Genomic DNA, 24,648 nt, shown 5'->3' with positions numbered 1-24,648 from the left:
ATTCCTAACATTTCTTTGCTCATCATCCTACTTCCTTGCTTTCTTTCTCTTTTGTTTAAAGGATGTTTAAAAGGAGAGTACATACATGTATTTTCATGCTCTTCATTCTCAATTTTCTTTTTTCAGCCGTTCAGTTGACGTTTGCCTTGGTGACATCTCTACCGAGCAACACCAAATCTTCAGACCGCTTCTCCTATTGATTCCCTGTCTATGGAGAGTACACATACCATCCATCATGTTGTGAACGCTACATGAAGCACTGTTGACATTTCCACCATGTGTAGCAAGACCAGTGACGTCAGACCGGTGGATGGTGTTATCAGGATGATTGATTGTCTTGTGAAGTGCCTGTGTTCCTGGGCCTGAGGATTACTTGCTGTGTGAAGTGTGTGCACTGTTGGGGATTTATCAGTGAATTCTGTGTGGCTGATACTGTGGAACCCCCCTTGGGGCGGGAAAATAGCTCAGTCGGTAGCGGCACTGGCTTCAGAACCAGTTGTCGCTATGGGCGTGGGTTTGATCCCCACGTTCGGCGAGGGATTTATTTCCCAGAGTCAACTTTGTGCAGACTCTCCTCAGTGTCCGAACACCACCCTGTGCACGCATGCGCACGATAAAGAACCCAAGTTCACAGCAAAAGTCTCAGGGCTTGGAAACAAGAAAACACGCATGCAGGAAAAAGAAACAAAAAATGGGTAGTGCTATACTGTGTGGCAGCTCGCTTTCCCCAGAGAGAAAGCAGCCCGAATTTCCATGAGGGTGACCTCACAGGACTATATGAAATCTTCCTTTCTTCCTTCCTTCTTCCTACTTTACAACCTTCAAAAATCTAAGAAAATCAGGCCTTAAAAAGGAGCGAGTTTTAAAATGAAGGTAAATTTACAGAGGCTATGAACAGAGCATCTGAGATAAGAGGGTCCTAAAAAGGAGTGAATCTTAAAATGGAGGTAAATTTACAGAGGCTATGAACAGAGCATCTGAGATAAGAGGGTCTTAAAAAGGAGGGAGTCTTAAAATGGAGGTAAATTTACAGAGGCTATGAACAGAGCATCTGAGATAAGAGGGTCCTAAAAAGGAGGGAGTCTTAAAATGGAGGTAAATTTACAGAGGCTATGAACAGAGCATCTGAGATAAGAGGGTCCTAAAAAGGAGGGAGTCTTAAAAAGGAGGGGGTCTTAAAAAGGGGGTCTTAAAAAGGGGTCTAAAAAGGGGGAGTCTTAAAAAGGGGGGTCTTAAAAGGGGGTCTTAAAAAAGGGGGGTCTTAAAAGGGGGGTCTTAAAAAGGAAGTCTTAAAAAGGGGGGTCTTAAAAGGGGGTCTTAAAAGGGGGTCTTAAAAAGGGGGTCTTAAAAAGGAGGTCTTAAAAAGGGGGGTCTTAAAAAGGGGAGTCTTTAAAAGGGGGTCTTAAAAAGGGGGTCTTTAAAAGGGAGGTCTTAAAAAGGGGGACTTAAAAAGGGGGACTTAAAAAGGAGGGAGTCTTAAAAAGGGGGTTCCACTGTAGGACAGTAATCTTGGAGTTTTGTGAACTGGTGTAAATAAGGCTTCTGACTGCATGAAGTAAGTGCAGTGCTTTTCCTGGAACACAAGTGGACTTTGGTGGTTTTGAGGAGTACAATGCTATTTATGAAAGAGTCGTGAAGAATACCAAGTTGCAATCTTATATATATTTCAACTGTTCTATGGCAAGAGAAGGATTTCAAGGAGATGAAACCCAGAAAACACATTGCAGGGCCGGACCAAATGAGTTGTAAGGGGGGGGTTCCTCCTTTTTGGGAGGGGCAAATCAGCGAAGTGGCGAAGCCACAAGCGCGCGCCAGCAAAGCAGGCGCGCGAACTAGGGGGGTCCGGGGGCATGCTCCCCCGGAAAATTTTTGAAAAACGGTTAAAATCTGTGCAATCTGGTGCATTCTGGGCCTTGTTTTGAGGGTTAAGAGCAGCATTGTTTTGGTGCAAAAACTAGTACAAAAAAAAACCCACTCAAAGCAAGGCACATGCTTTTTCCAGGGGTGGGGTTCCGGAACCCCTGGAACCCCCCCCCCCTGGGTCCGGCCCTGCATTGTTTTGTTTTCCTGTCATCTCTGTGAGGAGCAAACAAATAATGGACAAAAAAATCGGTTATGCTAACATCTGTTGTGTATAATTATTGTATAATGTATGGAATATTTCTTCTGAAATTAAAACTGCCATATATGTCAGATGAAATGTTGACTGTTTGTCATTTAAGTGTGTTTCACTATAATGTGCTTGTTTGTCGTTACATTTTTTTATATTTCACACACACACACACACACACACACACACACACACACACACACACAAGCATACAAATCTTTCTGACACACACACACACACACACACACACACACACACACACACCCACAGACACACATCAGCATTAAATCACCAATGAAACAATTGCATTTGATTATTTGAACTTAAAATAATGTGTAAGAGTTGAAACAATTCAATTTATTTTCTATATAAATCTTGTGTGCACGGCACTCATTATATGTGGACTTGCTCTCCCTTTCTCTCTCTATCTAAATAAATGTCTCTCTCTCTCAATATATGTCTCTCAATCTCGCTCTCAATCTCTCTCTCTCTCTCTCTCTCTCTCTCTCTCTCTCTCTCTCTCTCTCTCTCTCTCTCTCTCTCTCTCTCTCTCTCTCTCTCTCTCTCTCTCTCTCTTGCCTGTAAGTTTATACAATGTAATGATACAAAAACTGACAGGAACAAAATTGAGAAGCTGTACATTTTTACAAGTCATATGACGATACTAATTGTGCCCGTTGAAGTCTTTTGGCAAAATGATTTACCACAAAAGCCAAGCATTCAATGTTTTTAAAGAAAATCACTTTACCATGACAGTTAATACAGGTTAACTTGTCTATAACGACTACCTGTCAGTATAGACAGTTGGTCGCGAGGACAGGTTGGTGCACAATAATAAGGTAAAGATATTCACATTACAATATTTGATCGCATAGGAGCGAGATGTCAGAGTTCCTAACTTTTCTAGGGAGCTTGATGAGGATGCTGCCCATCTCCTATTCCTCACTGCCTTTGCCTTTCCCGGCTAGGGTCCGATACACACTTCCAGCTGGGTGGACTGGAGAGCGCTCGGCCAAATCGGGTAAATTATGTACAATATGCGACTCAAAATTGAAACTTATCTTCCATCAGCAAGATTAAGACCTCAGTGTACGAATTTATACTTCCTTTTGTTTCTTACTAGATTTAGTCTTGTCTGAAATCACGGAATGAAAAGTACCATTGTATAGGCATAGATAAAAATGTCCACCAAAATACCCATGTGACTTGGAATAATAGGCCGTGAAAAGTAGGATATGCGCCGAAATGGCTGCGATCTGCTGGCCGATGTGAATGCGTGATGTATTGTGTAAAAAAATTCCATCTCACACGGCATAAATAAAAATCCCTGCGCCTTGAATATGTGCGCGATATAAATTGCATTAAAGACAAAATTAAAAATAAAAAAAATCCCTGCGGAATACGCGCGATATCAGCCTCATATTGATTGATTGATTCTTTTTGGCCCTGAACAAATAACAACACTGATACAGTGGAACCCCCTCTTTAAGACTCCCCAATTTAAGACTTCCTCCTTTGTAAGACCCTCATTTCTCAGGTGCTCTGTTGAAGCCTTTGTAAATTTTCTTGCAACTGCACAAGTTCCGAAAATGATGTCTGAATCGAGCGCTGCAGAAACTGAAGACAGCATGGCTAACTTAATAATTGATCACGTTAAACTTGAGGATGACGATAGAAAAATAGTATACCACTAATGGAGAAGACAAATATTCAACTTCTAATGAAGATTAAATTACATATTCCTACTCCGAATCACATGTAGCAGTTGACTCAGTCTAAAGTGCTAGGTCTGAAAAGGCTACCCGTCTAAGGGGAGCAACCCCAACTAAAAAAGTGTAAACGTAGCTATGGTAATGACGACGCACCCAGGGAGTTACCTCCCCTCCTGCGTACTACGTCACTACTGCTACTGACCACGTGACCCCTATCATTCGACACTTCAGCTTTCTAGGGAGCAGGTCGTGAATTTTTTGGCTCTAGTGGAAGTTCGCTGTTTGGTGTTTGCTTAGACACCCACCGGCACCCACACCCGTCTCTTCACCCGCTGCACTGGTAGTTGGTGAGCTCGTTCCTTTACTTGTATCGAACGTAATTTTCTGTTGCTACTCGAAATTTTCGGCCACGTGTTGGTCACGTATTTTGTGGTAGCCATTTTGGAATTTTGTGTCTCCATTTTGTTGTCAGCATGTCTGACGGAGACAAAAAGCGCGAGCGCGGCAAGGCTGATGTGAAAGGGAAAATTAAACCCAAGTCTTCCACTTCTGTCCCTAAGCCTATTTTGGTTGTTGTTTCTGACGCGGCTAACAATACTGTTATGACGGTCCCTATTTCTGCCCCAAATGACCAGCCGGTTGTGGGGCAGTCTAATCAACCTACGCGTACCGTTGTTTCTCGCTCGTCTCCTCTGCCGCTTGCAGATTCGACGGCGCTGGTTTCATCGTTGCTTTCTTCGCTGGTTCCCGAGCTTCGCACGTTGGTGAGAGAGGAGATGGTGCGTTCTCAGCCTTCGACTTCCGTTGTCCCGTCGATGGCTTCCTTTCCGCTTCCGGCTGTGACGCTGTCCTTGACCGAGGCGGTTGCTTCTGTGCCTTCTACCGCTGTGGTTGGCGACGCAAGTAAGTTGGGCTGGTCCGTAGGTCCTCGTGAGGCCGCTGGACGCTCCCTGCTGGGAAGCAGCCCTTTTCGGCGGGTTCACGACCCGCAAACCCCTGTTCGTTCTCACTTTGGCTTCACGGAAGACCATCGTGTCGATGAGCAATGGCGGCATTTGGTTCAGGCTTCGACGCTTCCGGCACTCGCCGGAAGCGTAGGTCCTCCGACGTACGCACCCGCTGGGGTCGTTTCCGGAGTCGACCAGCCGGTTCCGTCTGCTGCGCTTCCGGCACTCGCCGGAAGCATAGGTCCCCCGATGTACGCACCCGCTGGGGTCGTTTCCGGGGTTGACCGGACGTGGCCCTCTGGGCATTCGGCCTTCCGGCCGCCGTCCACAGTGTCTGCGCTTCCGCTTTTCGCGGTCGCGTCTGATACTTTTCCGGCTCAGACCGGATCTGCTGCTTCTTCTGCTTCCGCTTCCTCTCAGGTGGCGGTCGCGGGGGGGCATCACCAGCCCTTTGGGCAGGTGTCTCAGCCCTGGCCGGGGCAGTCAGCGCTTCCGTCTTCGGTTGTTGCTTCGACTGCGGTTCCGGTTCCGGCGGCTGCGGGCATGCCGTCCTCTTACTCTTTCCCTATTCAGGGCATGAGTTCGGATGGTATTGGAGTGGACGGGTTTCCGGTTTCCGGTTACGGTGTTCACCGCCCTTCTACCAGCAACGTGGACTTCGGTCCTTCGCCGGATGTTTCGGATATTCAGTCCGTTGCCAGCGAGGCTGCACGTGTTGGTTATCCGGAGAGACTCAAAGTGGCTCTTGAGGCCGCTGCTGAGGTCACTTCGAGATATTTCGCGGAAGGGGCTTCGGTCTCTTCGGCTGCCGCTTCGACGGCACCGTCCGCGATGGCTGATTTTCGCTCTGGGAAGGAGGATGACTCATACTTCCGGTTTTTGGAGTCTCCATCCATAGCCTTTCAGCTTTCTCAAGTTTTGGCCAAGCCATCTCCTTCCGGAAGCGGAATTCCTTCACTTCCGGTTCCGCTGCTCGTGCCTCACGGCTCCGTTCCGGAGCTGGCACAGCAGTGGATGGCTTCGCCTTCTCAGGCTTCTGCATTCGCTCTGTCGTCTCACAGGCGGTTGGTTTTGCAGAAGTCTCCTAGGAACTTGTTGGATGCTTTCGCTCTCCCGCGTTCATCTTTGACAGTTCCTCCGGAGATGCTGGCCTTGTTGGCCAAGCCTATCAAGAAGGATGACGGCGTGCTCTTTTCTGAGAACACTCTGATTGCTTCTGAAGAGGCAGGGCGTCAGCAGCTGGAGCTTGCCTCCATTGCTGAGACTCTCATTCGGGCCCTCTCTCGTGCCCTCACTGATTCACTGAATCCGTTCTCTCTCAGCGAGGATCAGGATGCGGATGACGTCTCCACTTTGTTGGCCGCTCTTGCGAGGGTCAACGAAGAACAGATGAGACTTTCCGCTGTGCACTATGCGCACTCTGTTATGTGTCGTCGGGATCTCTTCCTGTCACACTCTCAGTTTTCGGATCAGGCGACCAAGGACACCTTGCGTGCCTCACCGGTCTTGGAGGGTTCCCTCTTTGGGCATCTCGTTTTTGATGCCCGAAGACAGGAAATTCAGGCTAACAGGGACCAGCAGTTCTCTGACTTTTCCCTGCACAGCCTTAAGCAGTCCAAGCAGTCTCAGCCTTCTCAGCCGAAGCAGGCTAAGGTTGCTGGCCCTCCCAAACCGGCAGACAAGGGTCGTGGACGTTCCTCTTCTCGGGGCTCGAGAAGACGACCGTCTTCCGGCAGGGGGAGAGGCGGCTCTGGAAGCAAGCCTCACCCCCAATGAAGTGCTCCCGATCTCCCCCCCACCCCGCCCTCCACTCTGGTGATGGCGGGGGGCCCTTCCCGGGCACTTTCCCACTGGCTCGTGTCTGTACAGAGTCAATGGATCGTGGGGGTCGTGAGGTCGGGCTTCCGTCTTCTCTGGAAAGATGGCAAGGCACCTCTGGTCAGGCGTCCGCCGGCGTTCAGGCCTCCCTCCTCGCAGGAAGCCATTTCCGTCCTTCGGTCGGAAATAGACTCCCTGGTGCAGAAGGGCGCAGTGGAGAAAGTCCTCGACCACAGCTCCCCTGGGTTTTACGGACGGCTTTTCGCCGTCCCCAAAGCCTCAGGGGCATGGCGTCCTGTCTTGGACCTGTCGTTCCTCAATACCTTTTTGAGGGAGATAAGGTTCAAGATGGAGACGCCAGCGTCGGTCAGGGACTCTCTCCGCCCGGGAGATTGGGCGACTTCCATCGACCTGACGGATGCATACTTCCATATTCTTATGCATCCAGCCGACCGGAAATGGCTTCGTTTCCGGTGGGCAAGTCAGGTTTACCAGTTTCGCGCCCTTCCTTTCGGCCTGTCTCTCGCCCCTTGGGTCTTCACCATGGTCGTGAGACAGGTCTGCGCGCTGGTGAGGTCGCGGGGTGTCCGGCTACGTGCCTACCTGGACGATTGGCTCATCCTGAGTCAGAGTCAGGCGGGGTGCGAGCAGGATACCCAATCGGTTCTTCGGGAGGCCAACTTGTTTGGCTTCTCGATCAACCGATCAAAGTCGGAGCTGACGCCGTGTCAGACGTTCACCTACTTGGGAATGTCTTTCGACACGGTGGCTTGGACTGTTCAGCCCTCTCAGAAGAGGGTGGACAAGCTCCAGGCGTGCATACGCTCCACTTTGCCTCTCCCGAGGGCCTCCCTGCGGACTTTGGCCTCCATCTTAGGGCAGATGGAGTCCATGGCTCTCCTGGTCCCCTTGGGGAGGGTCCACAAACGTCCCTTTCAGCTGGCGCTGAGGCCGTTCGTGGACTCTCCCACGGTGGATTGGAATGCCCTCATCCCTCTCCGGGGATGGTTCCAATCCGCTACCCTTCCGTGGCTGGACACGGAGTGGGTGTGCAGGGGCGTGCCGATAGCCCTTCCTGCCCCAGACTTGGACCTGTTCACGGACGCGTCCTTGGTGGGGTGGGGGGCTCACACAGACCAGCTGACTGCGTCAGGTCTGTGGTCGGCAGATCAGAGGATGCAGCACATCAACTTGCTGGAGCTAGAAGCCGTGGCTCTAGCTCTGGACAAGTTCCGGCCCTCCCTTCAGGCCAAGCATGTTCGTCTGTTTACAGACAACACGACAGTGGCAGCTTACATCAACAAGCAGGGAGGGTCGCGGTCTCCGTCGCTTTCGGCCAGGGCCTGCGAGATCCTGATTTGGTGTTCAGAGCATCAAATCAGGCTTTCGGCCAGGTACCTGCCCGGAAGCTTGAACACTCTGGCGGACGCGCTCAGCCGCTCCGACAGAGTGCTTCAAACAGAGTGGACCATCACTCACGGAGCGCTGGATCGTCTCTGGTCTCTTGTGCAGAAACCTCAGGTGGACCTTTTTGCCACCAGGTTCTCGAAGAGACTACCAGTGTTCGTCTCACCATTCCCGGATCCCGAGGCGTGGGAGACGAACGCGATGGACATTTCCTGGTCAGGCCTGGAGGCTTACGCGTTCCCGCCATTCCAGTTGCTCACGCGAGTTCTCAGGAAGGCGGAGCAGGAGGGCCCGTCCCTCCTGCTGATCGCTCCTCTTTGGCCGTCTCAGCCGTGGTTCCCGGACCTGCTGAGACTCGCCCAGGGCCCTCCCATTCCTCTCGCTCTCACGCGAGGAGAACTGGTACAGCCTCACACCGGCAGCCTCCACGCAGAGCCTCAGATGCTGAATCTTCACGCGTGGAGGTTGTGCGGTCTTCTCTGAGGCGCAAAGGGGCATCAGATCTGACCATGGACCTGGTAGGACGCTCGCACAGAGCATCTACCTCGTCCGTTTATGAGTCACATTGGAGGGCCTGGGTTACCTGGTGTCACGAGCATCGGCTGGATGCTACGGCACCCCGCACGATGCACGTGGCGAACCATCTTGCTTTCATGTCCTCTCAGGGAGCTTCCGCTGCCTCGTTGAAAGTAAGAAGATCGGCCATCTCGGCGACCCTACGCCAGATAGGTCGCTCTATAGATGTTAGTGGCGTGATCGCTGGAGTCATCAAGGGCGCTTCCCTTTCTGACGTCAAGTCTCGTACGCCCGTTCCTAAGTGGGATCTCTTATTGGTCATGGAGTTTCTGCGTTCAGCGGATTTTGAACCTCTCAGAGATGCCAGTTTTGCGAATCTTACACGCAAGTCCCTTTTCCTTTTGCTGCTAGCATCGGCACGAAGGGGCAGTGAGATTCACGCTCTTTCCGGTAATTCGGACGACATTTCCTTTGAATCAGATGGGTCCGTTACCTTGCGGTTTCGACCTGAGTTTCTTGCGAAAAACCAGGCTCCTGAGCGAGCTTCTCCTTTGGTTCATGTCAGGCCGTTGTCCACTATTCTGGCTCCGAATGACCCAGACTTAGTAAATTGCCCTGTTAGAGCCCTTCACATCTACCTTGCCCGTGCTCAGTCTCTTAGATCCGCAGCTCAAAAGCTTTTGTTTATTTCTCTCAATACGGAGAGACATAAGGATATTACTAAGACGACTCTGGCCCGGTGGGTGTCGGCGCTCATTAAGCATGCTTACGAGTGGAGCCGCCGCAATGAAGGGGGGACACAGCCTGTCCTTCCTCTGGAATCAGCTCGGGCTCACGAGACGCGAGCTTGGGCTTCCTCCTTGGCCGTATTACGATCAAGAAGACTGGAGGAGGTGCTACACACCGCATACTGGCGTTCCGAGGATGTCTTCATGAATTTTTACCTGCGTGACATCTCGGCCCTTCGCCAGGATGGATCTAGAGCTTTGCCTGCCATGGTGGCAGGGGGTCAGCTCTTGACAAGGATTTGAGAGTGAGTTTGAACTTTTTCTTGCCCACCGCCTTGTTGTTTCAATCTGCTACATGTGATTCGGAGTAGGAATATGTAATTTAATCGAAAATTTTATTGTAAATTTTCATTTAATAAATATACCTACCCGAATCACATATCGTAGTCCCTCCCACCTACCCCGCTTATGATTTGGAGATTTTATTCTTCGAGTCGAATGATAGGGGTCACGTGGTCAGTAGCAGTAGTGACGTAGTACGCAGGAGGGGAGGTAACTCCCTGGGTGCGTCGTCATTACCATAGCTACGTTTACACTTTTTTAGTTGGGGTTGCTCCCCTTAGACGGGTAGCCTTTTCAGACCTAGCACTTTAGACTGAGTCAACTGCTACATGTGATTCGGGTAGGTATATTTATTAAATGAAAATTTACAATAAAATTTTCGAATTTCTTTTTGTAGCTGCACAAGTTGCGACACTGATGTCTGAATCTAGTGCTGCAGAAACTCGGTGAAGACAACATGGTTCACTTTATGATTGTTCACGTAAAACTTGAGGATGACGATTAACCAATTGCAACCACTAATGGAGAAGAGAAATATTCAGTCATTAATGGAGAATTTTTTCTGTAGCTGCACAAGTTGCGACACTGTTTGTCTGAATATAGCGCTGTATAAACTGAAGACAACACGATTGTTCAAGTAAAACTTGACGATGATGATGAACAATCATTTAGCCGCTGATGGAACATTTCTTCTAGCAGATGCACAAGTTGCGACACTGAATCTAATGCCTGACTCTGTTATCAACATGTTTGACTCCATGATTGCTTTTAAGTAAAACTTGACGATAATGATGAACAAACATTTAGCCGCTGGTGGAACATTTTTTCTAGCAGATGCACAAGTTGCGACACTGACTCTAATGCCTGACTCTGTAATCAACATGTTTGACTCTATGATTGTTCAAGTAAAACTTGACGATGTTGATGAACAAACATTTAGCCGCTGATGGAAAATGTATTCTTGCAGCTGCACAAGTTGCGACACTGACCCCGAGGCTGATGCCTGGTTCTGTAGACAACACGTTTGACTCTATGGTTCTTCAAGGAAAACGTTACGATGATGATGAACAACTATTCAGCCGTTGATGGAGAATTTCTTTTTGTAGCTGCACAAGTTGCGACACTGACCCCGAGGCTGATGCCTGGTTCTGTAGACAACACATTTGACTCTATGGTTCTTCAAGGAAAACGTTACGATGATGATGAACAACTATTCAGCCGTTGATGGAGAATTTCTTTTTGTAGCTGCACAAGTTGCGACACTGTTGCCTGAATCTGGCGCTGCAGAAGCTATAGACGACGGGGTTGACGACGCTGTTGATGAAGTAAGACTTGAGAGCGATGGTGTACACGTTCAGTCGCCATCCGCTCAGACCCACCTGTCGATAAATGAAACAGTAGTCGTCACTATTATATGAGAGAAAATATAACAACGATTGTTCATTATAAGTACAGTCGAACTTGTCTATAACGACCACCAAAGAGACCGACCAAAAGCGGTTACTTTATACAGGTGGTCGGGTATGGAAAGGTAAATCATACTACACACAAAAATCTCGTCGGATATCCATTGGGGTGGTCGTACTGGACAGGTAGGGCGGGTTGGACTGTAGGCTATATAGCTCGATTAATGTGTGAGAATTAGAGTAGCTTGGTCAGTTGATTCATATTTTGCCTAAGGTATCCGCTGACCGTCAAAACAAAATATTATTCTGTTCGTGCTTATGGGAACGAGGAATGCGTTTTGTACAGATGGCGAAGTAGGTGAATGAGAAAAAGACATTAGGCCACACACAAAAAATAGTCTGTTTACGGTATCCCGACCGACCCTATTTTTTCGCGCGACCCTAGACATTTTTTGGCATTTGGGGGCAGAAAAAACAAGTCGCGTAAGGCGAAAATACAACATTTAGTCAAGTAGCTGTCGAACTCACAGAATGAAACTGAACGCAATGCAACGCAGCAAGACCGTATACTCGTAGCATCGTCAGTCCACCGCTCACGGCATAGGCAGTGAAATTGACAAGAAGAGCGGGGTAGTAGTTGCGCTGAGAAGGATAGCACGCTTTTCTGTACCTCTCTTGGATTTAACTTTCTGAGCGTGTTTTTAATCCAAACATATCATATCTATATGTTTTTGGAATCAGGAACCGACAAGGAATAGGATGAAAGTGTTGTTAAATTGATTTCGAAAATTTTATTTTGATCATAATTTTTATATTTTTAATTTTCAGAGCTTGTTTTTAATCCAAATATAACATATTTATATATGTTTGGAATCAGAAAATGACGAAGAATAAGATGAACGTAAATTTGGATCGTTTTATACAAATTACAATTTTCAGATTTTTAATGACCAAAGTCATTAATTAATTTTTAAGCCACCAAGCTGAAATGCAATACCGAAGTCCGGCCTTCGTCGAAGATTACTTGGCCAAAATTTCAATCGATTTGATTGAAAAATGAGAGTGTGACAGTGCCGCCTCAACTTTTACAAAAAGCCGGATATGACGTCATCAAAGGTATTTATCGAAAAAAAGAAAAAAAGTCCGGGGATATCATTCCCAGGAACTCTCATGTAAAATTTCATAAAGATCGGTCCAGTAGTTTGGTCTGAATCACTCTACACACACACGCAGACAGACACACACACAACACACACACACACACACACACACACACACACACACACACACACACACACATACACCACGACCCTCGTCTCGATTCCCCCTCTATTAAAACATTTAGTAAAAACTTGACTAAATGTAAAAAAATAGCAGAACTTTTGTAAAACACATACCTCCACATCTTGTTTGACAGCGCGGACAGAGATAATGGTCAAATAAGGCAAGTAACTGATGACGAAGATGGCTGTTAGCACGAACATCATCCACGTCGTTCGTGACGGAATCTTGTTTCTACAGTGACGTCGCATAGTTGATGACGCCACTCTCCCTCCGGCGTCATCGTGGCCTTCACTCTTTTTGGTTCGCACTCTCCGAAGCGTGTTGAGGGCGAGAGAGTGAAGTTTGTCGGCGCGCGAAGCAGACGCAGTTTTTCTCACTTTGATGACTGGTGTAGTTTTGTTGGATGATCCGGAGGTATGACGATCAGACGTTGCTTTGAAGACGTCATTGTGGTTGCCAGTGCGGAAATCTTTCGGCAAGGAGCTTCGTCTTTTTGGCTTGGTTGACGGCAAGCTTTCAATGACGTCACAATGTTTTTGCGTGACGTTGTTTACATCAGATGTACCTTTGTCGATTTGTGTATGTGATGACGTCAACCTCATAACGACGTCACAGGGGGTTTCTGCGTCAGCTTTCAACTCAGCCGTCGTTATGCAGCGGACACGTCCTTCGTAGTTCTGTTTGATGAACTCGGAAATGTAGTTGACATGAAACAGTTCTTCACTGACACTTCTTGAGCGTCTTTTCACTGATGGATCTTTCATCTTGTGAGAAAATTGTTCGCTGGACCTCAGCCAATCTTCTGAGACAGCGTGAGCGAGAGTTTTCACCGCAACTTCAAATTCTTCTTCTACTCTTTGCAAGCTCCCGAATCGCACGCTGCCCATTTTAGATCTCGACACAGTTTCTGTCGACACAGGGGATGCTTTCTCCGTTGTTTCCATCTCGAAAACTTCATCATTATCGTTGTCGTCTTTCACACCGTGGACTCCATTACCCTGGTGGTTTTCGAGTTCCGCTGCAGAGATACCCGAAGGTGTTCCACAATAAATGTCATCAGCTTGTTCGACCTCGATGCCGCAATTGTCGTTGTGCATGTGCTTCGCCCCAGAAACATTGGAGGACAAACCACTGTCACTTTCCCCATCTTTGTGCTTTTTGTCAGAGCTTGTTTCGAGATGATCGCTACCCTTCGTCCTGGTTGACGGGCTGTCCTTGTCAGCAGACGAACCATGACTGTCCAGTTTTTTTAGCGCCATTGCAAAACGATGTACAGTTCCGCCTCCCGGCTGTTTGCTTCCGATCCGGGACATCCTCTTGTGTTTGATCACCTGAGGAATTTTTAAGAACATGTTATGCCTGGCTGTTGTACTTATGCGGCAGCAATGTACATGACTAGTGTTTATAACATGATGATGATGATGATGATGATGATGATGATGATGATGATGATGATGATGATGATGATGATGATGATGATGATGATATGATCGTCGCAATTTACTGTTGCCAATTTGGTTTCAAATTTTCTTGTATGCACTTATTCAAGATTGAAGCTGCTTATGTTGAATTAAAATCCGGTGAAATAATATGAAATTCACATGTTCCACTCTCTCTCTCTCTCTCTCTCTCTCTCTCTCTCTCTCTCTCTCTCTCTCTCTCTCTCTCCGAGTTCTCTCCCCCGAGACCCCTGTACCCCCAACCCCCACCCCACACTCTACTCAAGACAAAACAATACTCACCTTCCGGGCGATCTGCACATATGACGTAATCATGGTTCCAGCGCAGACGATGAACACGACCAGCAGAATCACGTTGTAGACCAAAGGAAAACTGGAACGTATAAACTGATCGTCCACAGAACAGGCAGAACCCACCACGCCGGGCACACCCGTCTCCACACTGTGTCTCCCGTTCATGATCGAAAACGGAACCCCCAACGCGAACGCCACAGCGCCACAAACCAACAAAGACACGTACACTTTCCTGTCAGTCAAGGGAGGTAAGAACGTATGGCAGATCATCCTGCGGCGGTCGACAGCCACAGCCACGAGAATGAACCCGGAGACGAGAGTAAGGAAGCCCGTGATGAGTCGATGAAGCCTGCACAGCCGGTAAGCGTTGTAGGTCATGGAGAATCGGAGGTCGATGATCTCGCCGGGAAGTGACAAGGTGTTGAACAGGATGTCGAACGCGCTCATGGCCAGGATGTAAGTTCTCGTGGAGCTGGGTTTGAACTTCCTGTAGTAGACGTACAGGGCGAGACCGTTACCCACGTTGCCCAAAACGGCGAGCAGGCCGAGAATGATGAGGGAAGGGAGGACTTCAAGAGCCGCGGCGTTCTCCACACTTTTCAGGTACTCGTCGGCTGTTGTGTTGAAGGGTAAGGCTGGTGGTAAGGTTGACATCTTTTGTTAATAAGGATGGTGGGTCTTTTTATTGTAATTATTATTTGTTCTTACTTCAGTTCTTTTTCTCCTTTAGTGCCCTGGAAAAAAAGACAAGCTTTTTCGTCAAGTCATTCATTCATTAAAATTGTCCTACTTCTACTTTCTTGGGCTGCATCCCTCGGTGTACCTTCAATAACACAATGAAAACCGAATCGAGTGCGACAATCTGTTCAGCCTCTAAAAAAGCGAAGACGGGGAGGATGCGTTAATTTTACATTTATGAGAAAGAGGAGTTTGTGAGACACATGTATGCATCATTAACTTACTCATCATCGGAGGTTTTTCCATTTCGTTTGACTTTTGAACCAAGCATGACTTTAGCAGCGTAATTGCATTGTCTTCTTATATTGACTGTTCTCATTACTGTTTCCGAGGTTGTCTTGAGAAACAGAGTAACTGAAACTGAAACTGAACTGAAAAGGATAAACGTCTTAGGTAAATCTTAATCTTCCAACCTGCTCCTTATATGTCTACCTATGCTATTGTTAGATTTCTGAAATGACTAATTTTTCAACAACAAAAAAGACACAAATTTTTTTTTCTTCTTGTTTTGTTTGGTTTTAATTAGGGAAATACCCCCCGCGGGTTAGTGGGAAGAATTTACCCGATGCTCCCCAGCATGTCGTAAGAGGCAACTAACGGATTCTGTTTCTCCTTTTACCCTTGTTAAGTGTTTCTTGTATAGAATATAGTCAATGTTTGTAAAGATTTTAGTCAAGCAGTATGTAAGAAATGTTAAGTCCTTTGTACTGGAAACTTGCATTCTCCCAGTAAGGTAATATATTGTACTACGTTGCAAGCCTCTGGAGCAATTTTTTGATTAGTGCTTTTGTGAACAAGAAACAATTAACAAGTGGCTCTATCCCATCTCCCCCCCCCCCCCCCCCCCCCCCCCCCCCCGTTTTCCCGTCGCGATATAACCTTCGTGATTGAAAACGACGTTAAACACCAAATAAAGAATTAGGGAAATCCCTCTTTCGCACGGCGGTTTTACCACTTGTGTTCCACGACCTTTGTAGCCGGCACAAGTGCCGTTCACACTTCAAGCCGGTGTGCGTGTCCTGTTACCTTAAACATTTTCCTGTAATAGACATTAAATGTGAGTAGTTTTTAAAAGGCAGGCCAAGAAAAAAACAGAGAATAAGATCTATGCTGAATCCCCTTGGTTCTCGAGACAAAAAACAACAATTAATAAACATACAAATGTTTGCTTAAACGTACACTCCTTTTCGTGGTAGCGTGTGAATATTCATTGCCACAGATCAGATCAGTTCCACACAGAATTAGACTATCGTGTCACTCGCGGACACAGCACAAATCTGCTATTATGTGCGGAGTAGTAATTGTTTGGGTTAAAAATAAACGGCACTGTTTAAACAAACCAAGACGTCTCTTCCTGGCCCTCTCTTCCAAAGTAAAACTTCTGACGTCAAAAGCGAAACAAATATGTCGTCACGTAAACATTATGCCGCTTCTCCTGCATGTTTCACAGAAACTGACAAAGAATTTCGAGAACGAAGTTTGTCTCGGTTACTTCGTCATACCAGCGGTAGAAAATCTATTGTAAGGTCACCGCTAGGCTGTGCATGTATCGGTATTGTATTTCATTAAATCAATTTCGTAAATGACACCTATGTTAGACCTGCATTATTAATTTAGCAAAGAATAAAATCCAACTACGCTCTGAAAGCAACAAAAAAGGTATTTGGTATGTGTTCAAATAGAACAAAGCTCTTTTGACACAAAAAATCCTGGACAAATCTGTGCTGATGTATAATATATTATGTTCGCTCAGGCGAGAAGGATGACCGTTAACACACACCCCCAAACACACAAACACACAATAACACACACACACCCAAACACACACACACACACACACACACACCCCCAAACACACAAACATACAATAACACACACACACCCCCAAACACACAAACACACAATAACACACACACACCCAAACACACACACACACACACACAAGCGCTATCGTCACTGTCGTCGTTAACAACATTGTCATTGTCGTCGTTGAGGATAAGACGGTAAAGCATATACATCAAACACTCTTTATAAGTTAATCGAAATTAAAAAAACAATAGTGATTTTGTTTAAGTTAAAAGAGGAAGAAAATCGCGACTTACCTCAATTTTTTTAAACACAGGGACAAACTGCAAAGACATATAGGCAGTATCCTTTTAACACGCTGGTAACATTTTGAGTTGTCCTAGTCATCGCATCACTTCAATTGAAAGTTCGCATTTAGCGTTAGATAGGTTACTCATATCAGAATCACGTCACCCAACCTTTTCTTTAGATAGAATGTGAAAGTCACGATACTATCAGATCGAATCCGCGACAGTTCAGGATTGAATCCTGTGTTGTTCTTCGTAACGACCGTTCCTTTTCCCGGGCAAGACATACACTGAATGTTTGATGATGAATATTGCGAATGGGAATGCACAGTTATGTTCGACCGAATATTACTGATGCACCCAACCAGGACCTTGAGAGCTTATTCCGAATGGTTAAAACTGTGCAGGCAGGTCTGCGAATATAGAACACAGGTGCTGAAATCAATGTGGTTAAAACTAATTTGTACAGTGCACGTGAATTTTTTTTTTTCGTTTGAGAGGATTCTGCTTCTTCTTCAGCGTTCCAGAATTGTCTGGTTACGTGTGAGCTCGTTTTCCCATTTGGGTTCACCACACTATACTCTGAGAGCATAGTCAGCTTCACTCCACTTTCGTTGAGTAGGCATACTGGGTATTTTCGTGTTTCCATAACCCACCGAACTCTGACATGGATTACAGGATCTTTTCCGTGCGCACTTGGTCTTGTGCTTGCGTGTACACACGAAGGCGGTTAAGTCACTAGCAGGTCTGTACATAAGTTGACCTGGGAGATCGGAAAAATCTCCACTCTTAACCCACCAGGCGGCAGCGACCGGGATTCGAACTCACGACCTCCCGATTATGAGGCCGACGTCTTACCACCACGCCATTGCGCCCGTCTGAGAGGATTCAATTTTCCTTGAAAGTAACAATGTAAAGCAGGGTAACCAGTATGGATCTGACTGATCACTAACGAATAAACGTTTAATTAAAATGCTTCCAGGACCCCGCAAAGCATGTTTTCTCAACAGCTGAGCATCAAAACAGCAACAGCAACAACAAACACAACGTAAAATACGAGCATTTTGTCCCTGGCCTTTAATCACTGAAAAATGTAGCGATGGCTTTTTAGTGGAGGTCTTGAATCCGTGATCGCGCGTATGTACAATTAATTGCCTTGTGTGAGTGAGTTCCCCATGGAAGGAAAGGGGGGGGGGGTAAACTGGATTACTGAAGCATTCCCCAGGGGTCAGAACGGGGTGTTCCACCAGGAAGCACTACATATCCGTTATCATGCGTACCGTTGTTACTATTTTCAAAAAATGTTCTGCCAGATCTCTTCCGAAACAAATTACGGGATTAATGTGACCAATAAGACAATATTTATTTTGTGAAGGTCTCAGAGAACTTTCACACGGATGAGGCATTATTTTGTGAAGGTCTCAGAGAACTTTCACACGGATGAGGCATTATTTTGAAATGAGCGCTCCAAAGATCATGTGTCGAGTGTCATGTCAGTGTCTGCGTGGAGCATCTATGGGAGCGCTGAGTAAGTAAGCCAAGACTTTTCAGTTCAGAGTGGCTGAAGGTCAGTCTTCTTCTTTTTCTGCGTTCGTGGGCTGAAACTCCCACGTACACTCGTGTTTTTCCACGAGTGGAGTTTTACGTGTATGACCGTTTTTACCCCGCCATTTAGGCAGCCATACGCCGCTTTCGGAGGAAGCATGCTGGGTATTTTTGTGTTTCTATAACCCACCGAACTCTGACATGGATTACAGGATCTTTTCCGTGCGCACTTGGTCTTGTGCTTGCGTGTACACACAAAGGGGGATAAGGCACTAGCAGATCCGCACAGAAGCTGACCTGGGAGATTGGAAAAATCTCCACCTTAACCCACTTGGCGCGGCCGGGATTCGAACCGCTTTGGAGGCCGGCGTCTTACCACCAAACCATTGTGCCCGTCACTAAACTGTCCCGACAATTTCGGCAAACGCAACACTGGTTCCATCGCCTGTTAAATAGAAGACGGTCAATCCGCATCAGTCTGAGTTGTGGCTCCGTTACCGACCGCGCTTACTTCCGGTTGGAGCGTCACTTACAGCAGGAAATAGTTCTGTTTCCTGTATGTCAATGACTCTCATCTTGGCTGCAGAAAGTCCCAGGCACGCCCCAATTATTATGTATCACAACAAGTAGTTTACGGATTCAGTGACTGGGCCACAATGAAATTAGTTGTCGGTTTCACAAGTCACTGCGGGTATAAACTAGGACCCAAGTAGCCTACATGTATGTTCTGTATGTTCGTGTTCTGTGATGGTGTCCTTCTTAGATGAATATGGGATATTCCGAATTGTGTTTCACAAGTACGGTCTTTTTTTGAAAGGTTTATGCGTTTAAATATATACATTTCGGCTTTACCATATTAACGATTAGGCTCAACATGTTCAATCCGGCCAGATTTTTACGTTGGATGATACATGATGATTCAGCATGTCTCCACTTAAACTCAGACAAAAATCAAATGCCTGGCTGCCTTCTCTGCAGGAATGTGTAGGCTGGTTGGGCCTTTTTTGTTGTGTGGGTGTGTTTCTGTGTGTGTGTGTGTGTGTGTGTGTGTGTGTGTGTGTGTGTGTTCGTGTGTGTGTGTTCGTGTGTGTGTGTGTGTGTGTGTGCGTGTGTGTGTGCGCGTATGTGTGTGTGTGTTTGTCTGTGTGTTTTTAAAAGTTCATGTTATCATTGCTACCAGTGTCACCCCTCAACACTAATTCATCTATAAATGTCCACACTGTTCAGGAAGCAAACAGGACTGATGTTGATTTGTTGGTATAATATCATGATCGTATCTCATTATAAAATGTTTTTAAAAAAGGCCGAACAGATCTGTGATGGTGTTCATGATGGTTAACACAGGAATCGATCAGGTACCTTTGAATTAGGAAAAAAGTTGAGAGAAACTAGTGGACCGGAACCGCTGCTTATATACGGCATAGCAGTTAGAATGTCGCTTTTCCGTCACGGACACACCCGCACGCCTGCACGCTCACTGTCACACACACACACACACACACACACAGATACACACACACACCACACACTCACACACAGATACACACACACACACACCACACACGCACGCGAGCGCGTGCACACTCTCTCTGTCTCTCTGTCTCTCTGTCTCTGTCTCTCTCTCTCTCTCTCTGTACAAAAGCACACTATTTTTTTATTTGTTTTTGGGTCCCTTTGACTTCTCCCGCTCCTATCCTTCTATTAAAAGATCGTTTCCTTTACGGTAGGTACCCGGCAGGGAAATTGCGTCCAACTTTTTTTTTGTTCCTGAGCATTTTTTTCCTCCGTTGAGAGAGAAAAAAAGGTTCAAACACAAAAGTCAGAACCCCTGTCGGTACCATGACCTCTGAAAGACATATATACTTATGTAATATGAACTTGTTTCGGGTTGCCTCAGATAAGAATCTTTCGCTCTGTAAGATCACAGACTGAGAGTTTTGCCTTGACCTTTGCAATCACCTACCACAACTCTACAGAAACATACTTGACACGGAGCACTGCCGTTGTTGTACTAGAATGCAGACAAAAGGCTTTTTCGTTGTTTTATTAGTTGTGTTTGGATATTCTTATAGCACATCAGAAGGAATGATCATGACGTCAGAAGGGAGACAGATGACGTCACCTAGGGAGAGAGTGACGCAGTGTGTGAAGACAGGTCCCTGTTCGTGTCGCACTGCTGACGGGGTTATTGACTTGTCTCCTCTCGCTGACAATGTGACTGCCAGGTTGGTTCATTACTTTGTCTGTTTGTCAATTTGGGTTGCGTGTTTGTGTGTTGTGTGTGTCAGTGTGTGTGTGGGGTGGGGTGGGGGTGTTGTGTGTCAGTTTATGTGTGTGTTTGAGTGTGTGTGTGTGTGTGTGTGTGTCTCTCTCTCTCTCTCTCTCTCTCTCTCTCTCTCTCTCTCTCTCTCTCTCTCTCTCTCTCTCTCTCTCTCTCTCTCTCTCTCTGTTAACAACAATAGAGAATACTACATGGCTTGTTGTGTCGTACCAGATTTACACGAGGTTTTTTTTTTAATATTGAACTGCGAGCTTCACTATTTGAAAAAGCAACGAGCGACACAGCAAGCCATGTAGTATTCTGTTTATCCTACATACTGTACTTACGTGTATTTTACTGAAAATATCCTGCAGTCGAGGCAGCTAAATTAAAGACGCTTGTTTTAGAACCTCGATCTCTTCTAAAACCTCGTGCAATCTATTAGGTCAAAGCAAAGAAACGTCACTCTGAAAGTGTGGCGTGACGTGTTAGTTCTAAACATTCATCGAAGGTAATTAGCGAGCGCAATTTGTTTTTCTATAATTTACGTTTGTCTCGGTAACTTTGGCATCATAAGCAGTGGAAAAACAGGTCCCTGCCAGACTTGCTTGACATGACCTCATTTACATGATATACACACGTGTGATTTGAACGATTATTATCTCACCGGTGTCTCTCTCACGTATGTAGGATAAGATGCTGTATCTAACAATTCTTTGACTTTTTATCATACGATCTAATTATGTACAGATACAAAGATGTGCCAGACTCGGAAGGGGCAGACATGTACTCGTGGAACCCCTGTCTCAGTTTCACGGAAACTCCGCACTGCGTCAACGTAGCGGTAAGTGTATCCACGGGTGGGGACTGGCTGTTCCGCGCGATTTTAGTTGAGATCAACGTGTTCGCACGCGATGGTCGGTTGGCCCGATCGGCCTGACCTGTCTGTTAGTACCTGGCGCTGCACGTCACAGGATGGTTGGACTATGCTAACATGTTGTAGATATGTGGTCGGGAAGTCTAGATTATTAACAAACGCGCATTACTTGACGAAAATATAAAATGTTTACACGTTTTGGCATTTTTGTTAGGATTATATATATATAGTTGTGTACACCACAGAAAGTATCATGTGGCGTTAGAGCAACGCCAAAGCTATGTTTTAATTGTGCCAGAAGTAATCAGTAGGGTAATTTGATTATTGCTTGAGACAATTTTCCTGTAGGGGGCAAATCTTTCAGCGAGGACTCCAAAAAAGTTGCAGTTGGGAAATGCGACGTTCCAGTTGTGCGCAAAGCTGTAAAACAGAGAACGTAAGGTTTTACTTGCCATCGTCTGTATTGCAGTGCTGTTGCTATGATGGAACCCCCCTTTTAAGACCCCGCGATTTAAGACTCCCCCCTTATCAAGGCCTTGAATATTCTTTTTTTTTTTAATCGATTACATAGATTTGTTGCTCGTAAGCTCTGCAAATAAACCTTCGTTTAAGATTTCCCTCCTTTTTTCAAACCTGATTTTTTCAGATTTTTGGAGGTCTTAAAATGAGGAGGGGGGGCAGGTTGTTATGGGGAGGAGGGGGGGCAGGTTGTTATGGGGAGGGGGGCAGGTTGTTATGGGGAGGGGGCAGGTTGTTATGGGGAGGGGGGGCAGGTTGTTATGGGGAGGGGGGGCAGGTTGTTATGGGGAGGGGGGGCAGGTTGTAATGGGGAGGGGGGGCAGGTTGTTAGGGGGGGGCAGGTTGTTATGGGGAGGGGGGACAGGTTGTTATGGGGAGGGAGGGCCACTGAGCTGCTGTTACTACTACAACTACTGAGTTTGCTGATTCAGAATGTTTGTCTATTATCCTAGTTGACTGCGTTTAATGGCATACAATCAGTTTTTGAATGAAATGTCACGGGAAATAATGTTTTAATTGTGGTACAGAAATTGGTGCAATGACGTTTTTGCTGAGTTTATTTGAACACGAGTCTGTCTAACCTGAAGTTTGTTTTGCTTTAATTGATGAAGGCTTGCCAAAGGACAATTGGCCTGAACGAAAGCCAGAACATCGGCACACAGGACAGTGCTCAGTTTGTGGTGACTGACCAAGGCGACCTGACTCTGCAGTACACATATCCCGACCCCTCAGGTGCCAACAGGTAAACATGAACTACATATATCGGCGCCTGAATTAAAACAAAATCTGTTTTTGTTTGTTTGTTGTTGTTTGGTTGTTTGTTTGTTATTGGGTGTGTGGTTTTTGTTTTTTTTTGTTTGTTGTGGGTGGGTCGAAGAAACAGTCATGCCCGGTGTAACACGAAATTTTTACTCCAAGAAAAATTTACTCCGGAGTAAAAGTTTCGTACGAAATTCTTACTCCGAGTACACCTTTCGTACAAGAAAAGAACTCCCCAAGGCACGAAAAAATTACTCCCTCCACGAAATTTTTACTCCCCATTTTTTTTACTTCCAGTAAAAATCTCGTACGCGAAAATTGGATGCGGGCGAAGGGATAATGCCAATATGTGATCTCGCGCAAACGAATGTCGCGCTACCCTCCCTCCACCCCTTCCACCACCAAGACTAACAGGGGACAAGGGAGTAACATTTTCGTACACCTGGCATGGGAAGTTAAATTGCTCGTGTTAGGGTGAAGTAATTTATTCGTTATTTATTCGTCAGGGGAGTAACATTTTTGTTCGAAATGTTTACTCGGAACTCACCTGTCGTGGGGAGTAATTTTCTCGTGTAATGGGGGAGTGCTTTTTTCGTAAAGGGAGTAACATTTTCGAACGAAATTTTTACTCCGGAGTAAAAATCTCGTGGGAGTAATTTTCTCGTGTTACACCGGTATAAAAAAAGAGGTCTGCCCACTATCTCAGATCTGCCCAGGCTTGGTGTATTTTTAATAGCTGTATGTTTTCTTTTTTGTAATCAGTCATGGTGGCGGAGAGAGAGGCGGGAGAGAGTGAGAGAGAGAGAGAGAGAGAGAGAGAGAGAGAGAGAGAGAGAGTGGTGAGAGAGAGAGATTGGATTGTTTATCCAATCCAATGAGAGAGAGAGAGAGAGAGAGAGAGAGAGAGAGAGAGAGGGGGGGGTAATGGGGGGTGTTGCTCATTCTGGCTGAATTCTACGTTGATCAGTGTGGATATTATTACTTTATTGCGTATTTTATTCTGTCCATTATTTCAAACGTATAAAATTAAATATAAAAAAGGGGATGAAAGTCGCTTGTTTTTTTCAATGCTTGTTATTCTCTCAGGTGCCAGGAGACTGGTTCCGCACAGCTCACACGTACTCTTCTGCTCATGCCGTATGCATTAAGAGCTCTTACTTCCCTTTGTGTATTCGATGTGTACACTTTCTTTCTTTCTTTATTTGGTGTTTAACGTCGTTTTCAACCGTTCAAGGTTATATCGCGACGGGGAAAGGGGGGAGATGGGATAGAGCCACTTGTTAATTGTTTCTTGTTCACAAAAGCACTTATCAAAAAATTGCTCCAGGGGCTTGCAACGTAGTACAATATATGACCTTACTGGGAGAATGCAAGTTTCCAGTACAAAGGACTTAACATTTCTTACATACTGCTTGACTAAAATCTTTACAAACATTGACTATATTCTATACAAGAAACACTTAACAAGGGTAAAAGGAGAAACAGAATCCGTTAGTCGCCTCTTACGACATGCTGGGGAGCATCGGGTAAATTCTTCCCCCTAACCCGCGGGGGGTATCCGATGTGTAAACAATCAGTGCCATAAATGACAAAAGCTGACCATGTTCCAGAACGACTATCGTCACCCTCCTTTATTATCCTCATGCTCATGACATGATTGCCATCGCAGGAGAAATGGTTGCTCTGCAATACGTGAGTAGAATCAGTGACCAATAAATCAGCAAAGAGCATTTTATTCTCTCTTTCGTATTTTCGTAGGGGAAAGGTCTTTGAAGGCCTTTGTCTCTGTCTACGTTTGAAGAACGTGACGTTAACAAAATTGGATAATGCCGG

The 24,648-nt window shown here is 46.2% G+C and overlaps 4 protein-coding genes across 5 annotated transcripts in view; 3 read left to right on the top strand and 1 right to left on the bottom strand.

Moving 5' to 3' along the window:
• The window catches only part of LOC138980314 (gamma-tubulin complex component 5-like), a 32,079-nt gene extending 30,899 nt beyond the window's left edge, over positions 1–1,180 (top strand). The window contains exon 23 of the mRNA XM_070353181.1: positions 127–1,180. Within this exon, the coding sequence (XP_070209282.1) occupies positions 127–200 (74 nt within the window). The 3' untranslated portion in view covers positions 201–1,180. The remainder of the gene's footprint in view (positions 1–126) is intronic.
• A 5,407-nt stretch (positions 1,181–6,587) lies between these two features.
• On the top strand, positions 6,588–8,477 carry LOC138979540 (uncharacterized). The gene is made up of 2 exons (XM_070352253.1): positions 6,588–7,700; positions 8,100–8,477. Exons 1-2 carry the CDS (start codon positions 6,588–6,590, stop codon positions 8,475–8,477), a joined length of 1,491 nt encoding a protein of 496 aa, XP_070208354.1.
• Positions 8,478–9,967: 1,490 nt separating this feature from the next.
• LOC138980313 (uncharacterized) lies at positions 9,968–17,393 on the bottom strand. The gene is made up of 4 exons (XM_070353180.1): positions 16,865–17,393; positions 14,013–14,758; positions 12,384–13,601; positions 9,968–10,959 (listed from the first exon to the last, which is right to left on the bottom strand). The coding sequence occupies exons 2-4, from the start codon at positions 14,676–14,678 to the stop codon at positions 10,795–10,797; spliced, it is 2,049 nt and encodes a 682-aa protein (XP_070209281.1). The 5' UTR covers positions 14,679–14,758; positions 16,865–17,393; the 3' UTR covers positions 9,968–10,794.
• Positions 17,394–19,009: 1,616 nt separating this feature from the next.
• The window catches only part of LOC138980901 (uncharacterized), a 6,254-nt gene continuing 615 nt past the window's right edge, over positions 19,010–24,648 (top strand). The window contains exons 1-5 of one of the 2 annotated variants that reach the window (XM_070353770.1): positions 19,010–19,120; positions 20,473–20,625; positions 21,411–21,504; positions 22,668–22,798; positions 24,426–24,507. In XM_070353770.1, the coding sequence (XP_070209871.1) occupies positions 20,486–20,625; positions 21,411–21,504; positions 22,668–22,798; positions 24,426–24,507 (447 nt within the window). In that variant the 5' untranslated portion in view covers positions 19,010–19,120; positions 20,473–20,485. Of the gene's footprint in view, positions 19,198–20,472; positions 20,626–21,410; positions 21,505–22,667; positions 22,799–24,425; positions 24,508–24,648 lie in introns of both variants that reach the window. The other variant, XM_070353769.1, reaches the window with a different exon arrangement.

Source organism: Littorina saxatilis, linkage group LG11 (genome assembly GCF_037325665.1).
Source record: "Littorina saxatilis isolate snail1 linkage group LG11, US_GU_Lsax_2.0, whole genome shotgun sequence".
Lineage (NCBI taxonomy): Eukaryota > Metazoa > Mollusca > Gastropoda > Littorinimorpha > Littorinidae > Littorina > Littorina saxatilis.
The sequence above is the reverse complement of the archived record's forward strand: the minus strand, read 5'-3'. Positions and strand labels throughout refer to the sequence as shown.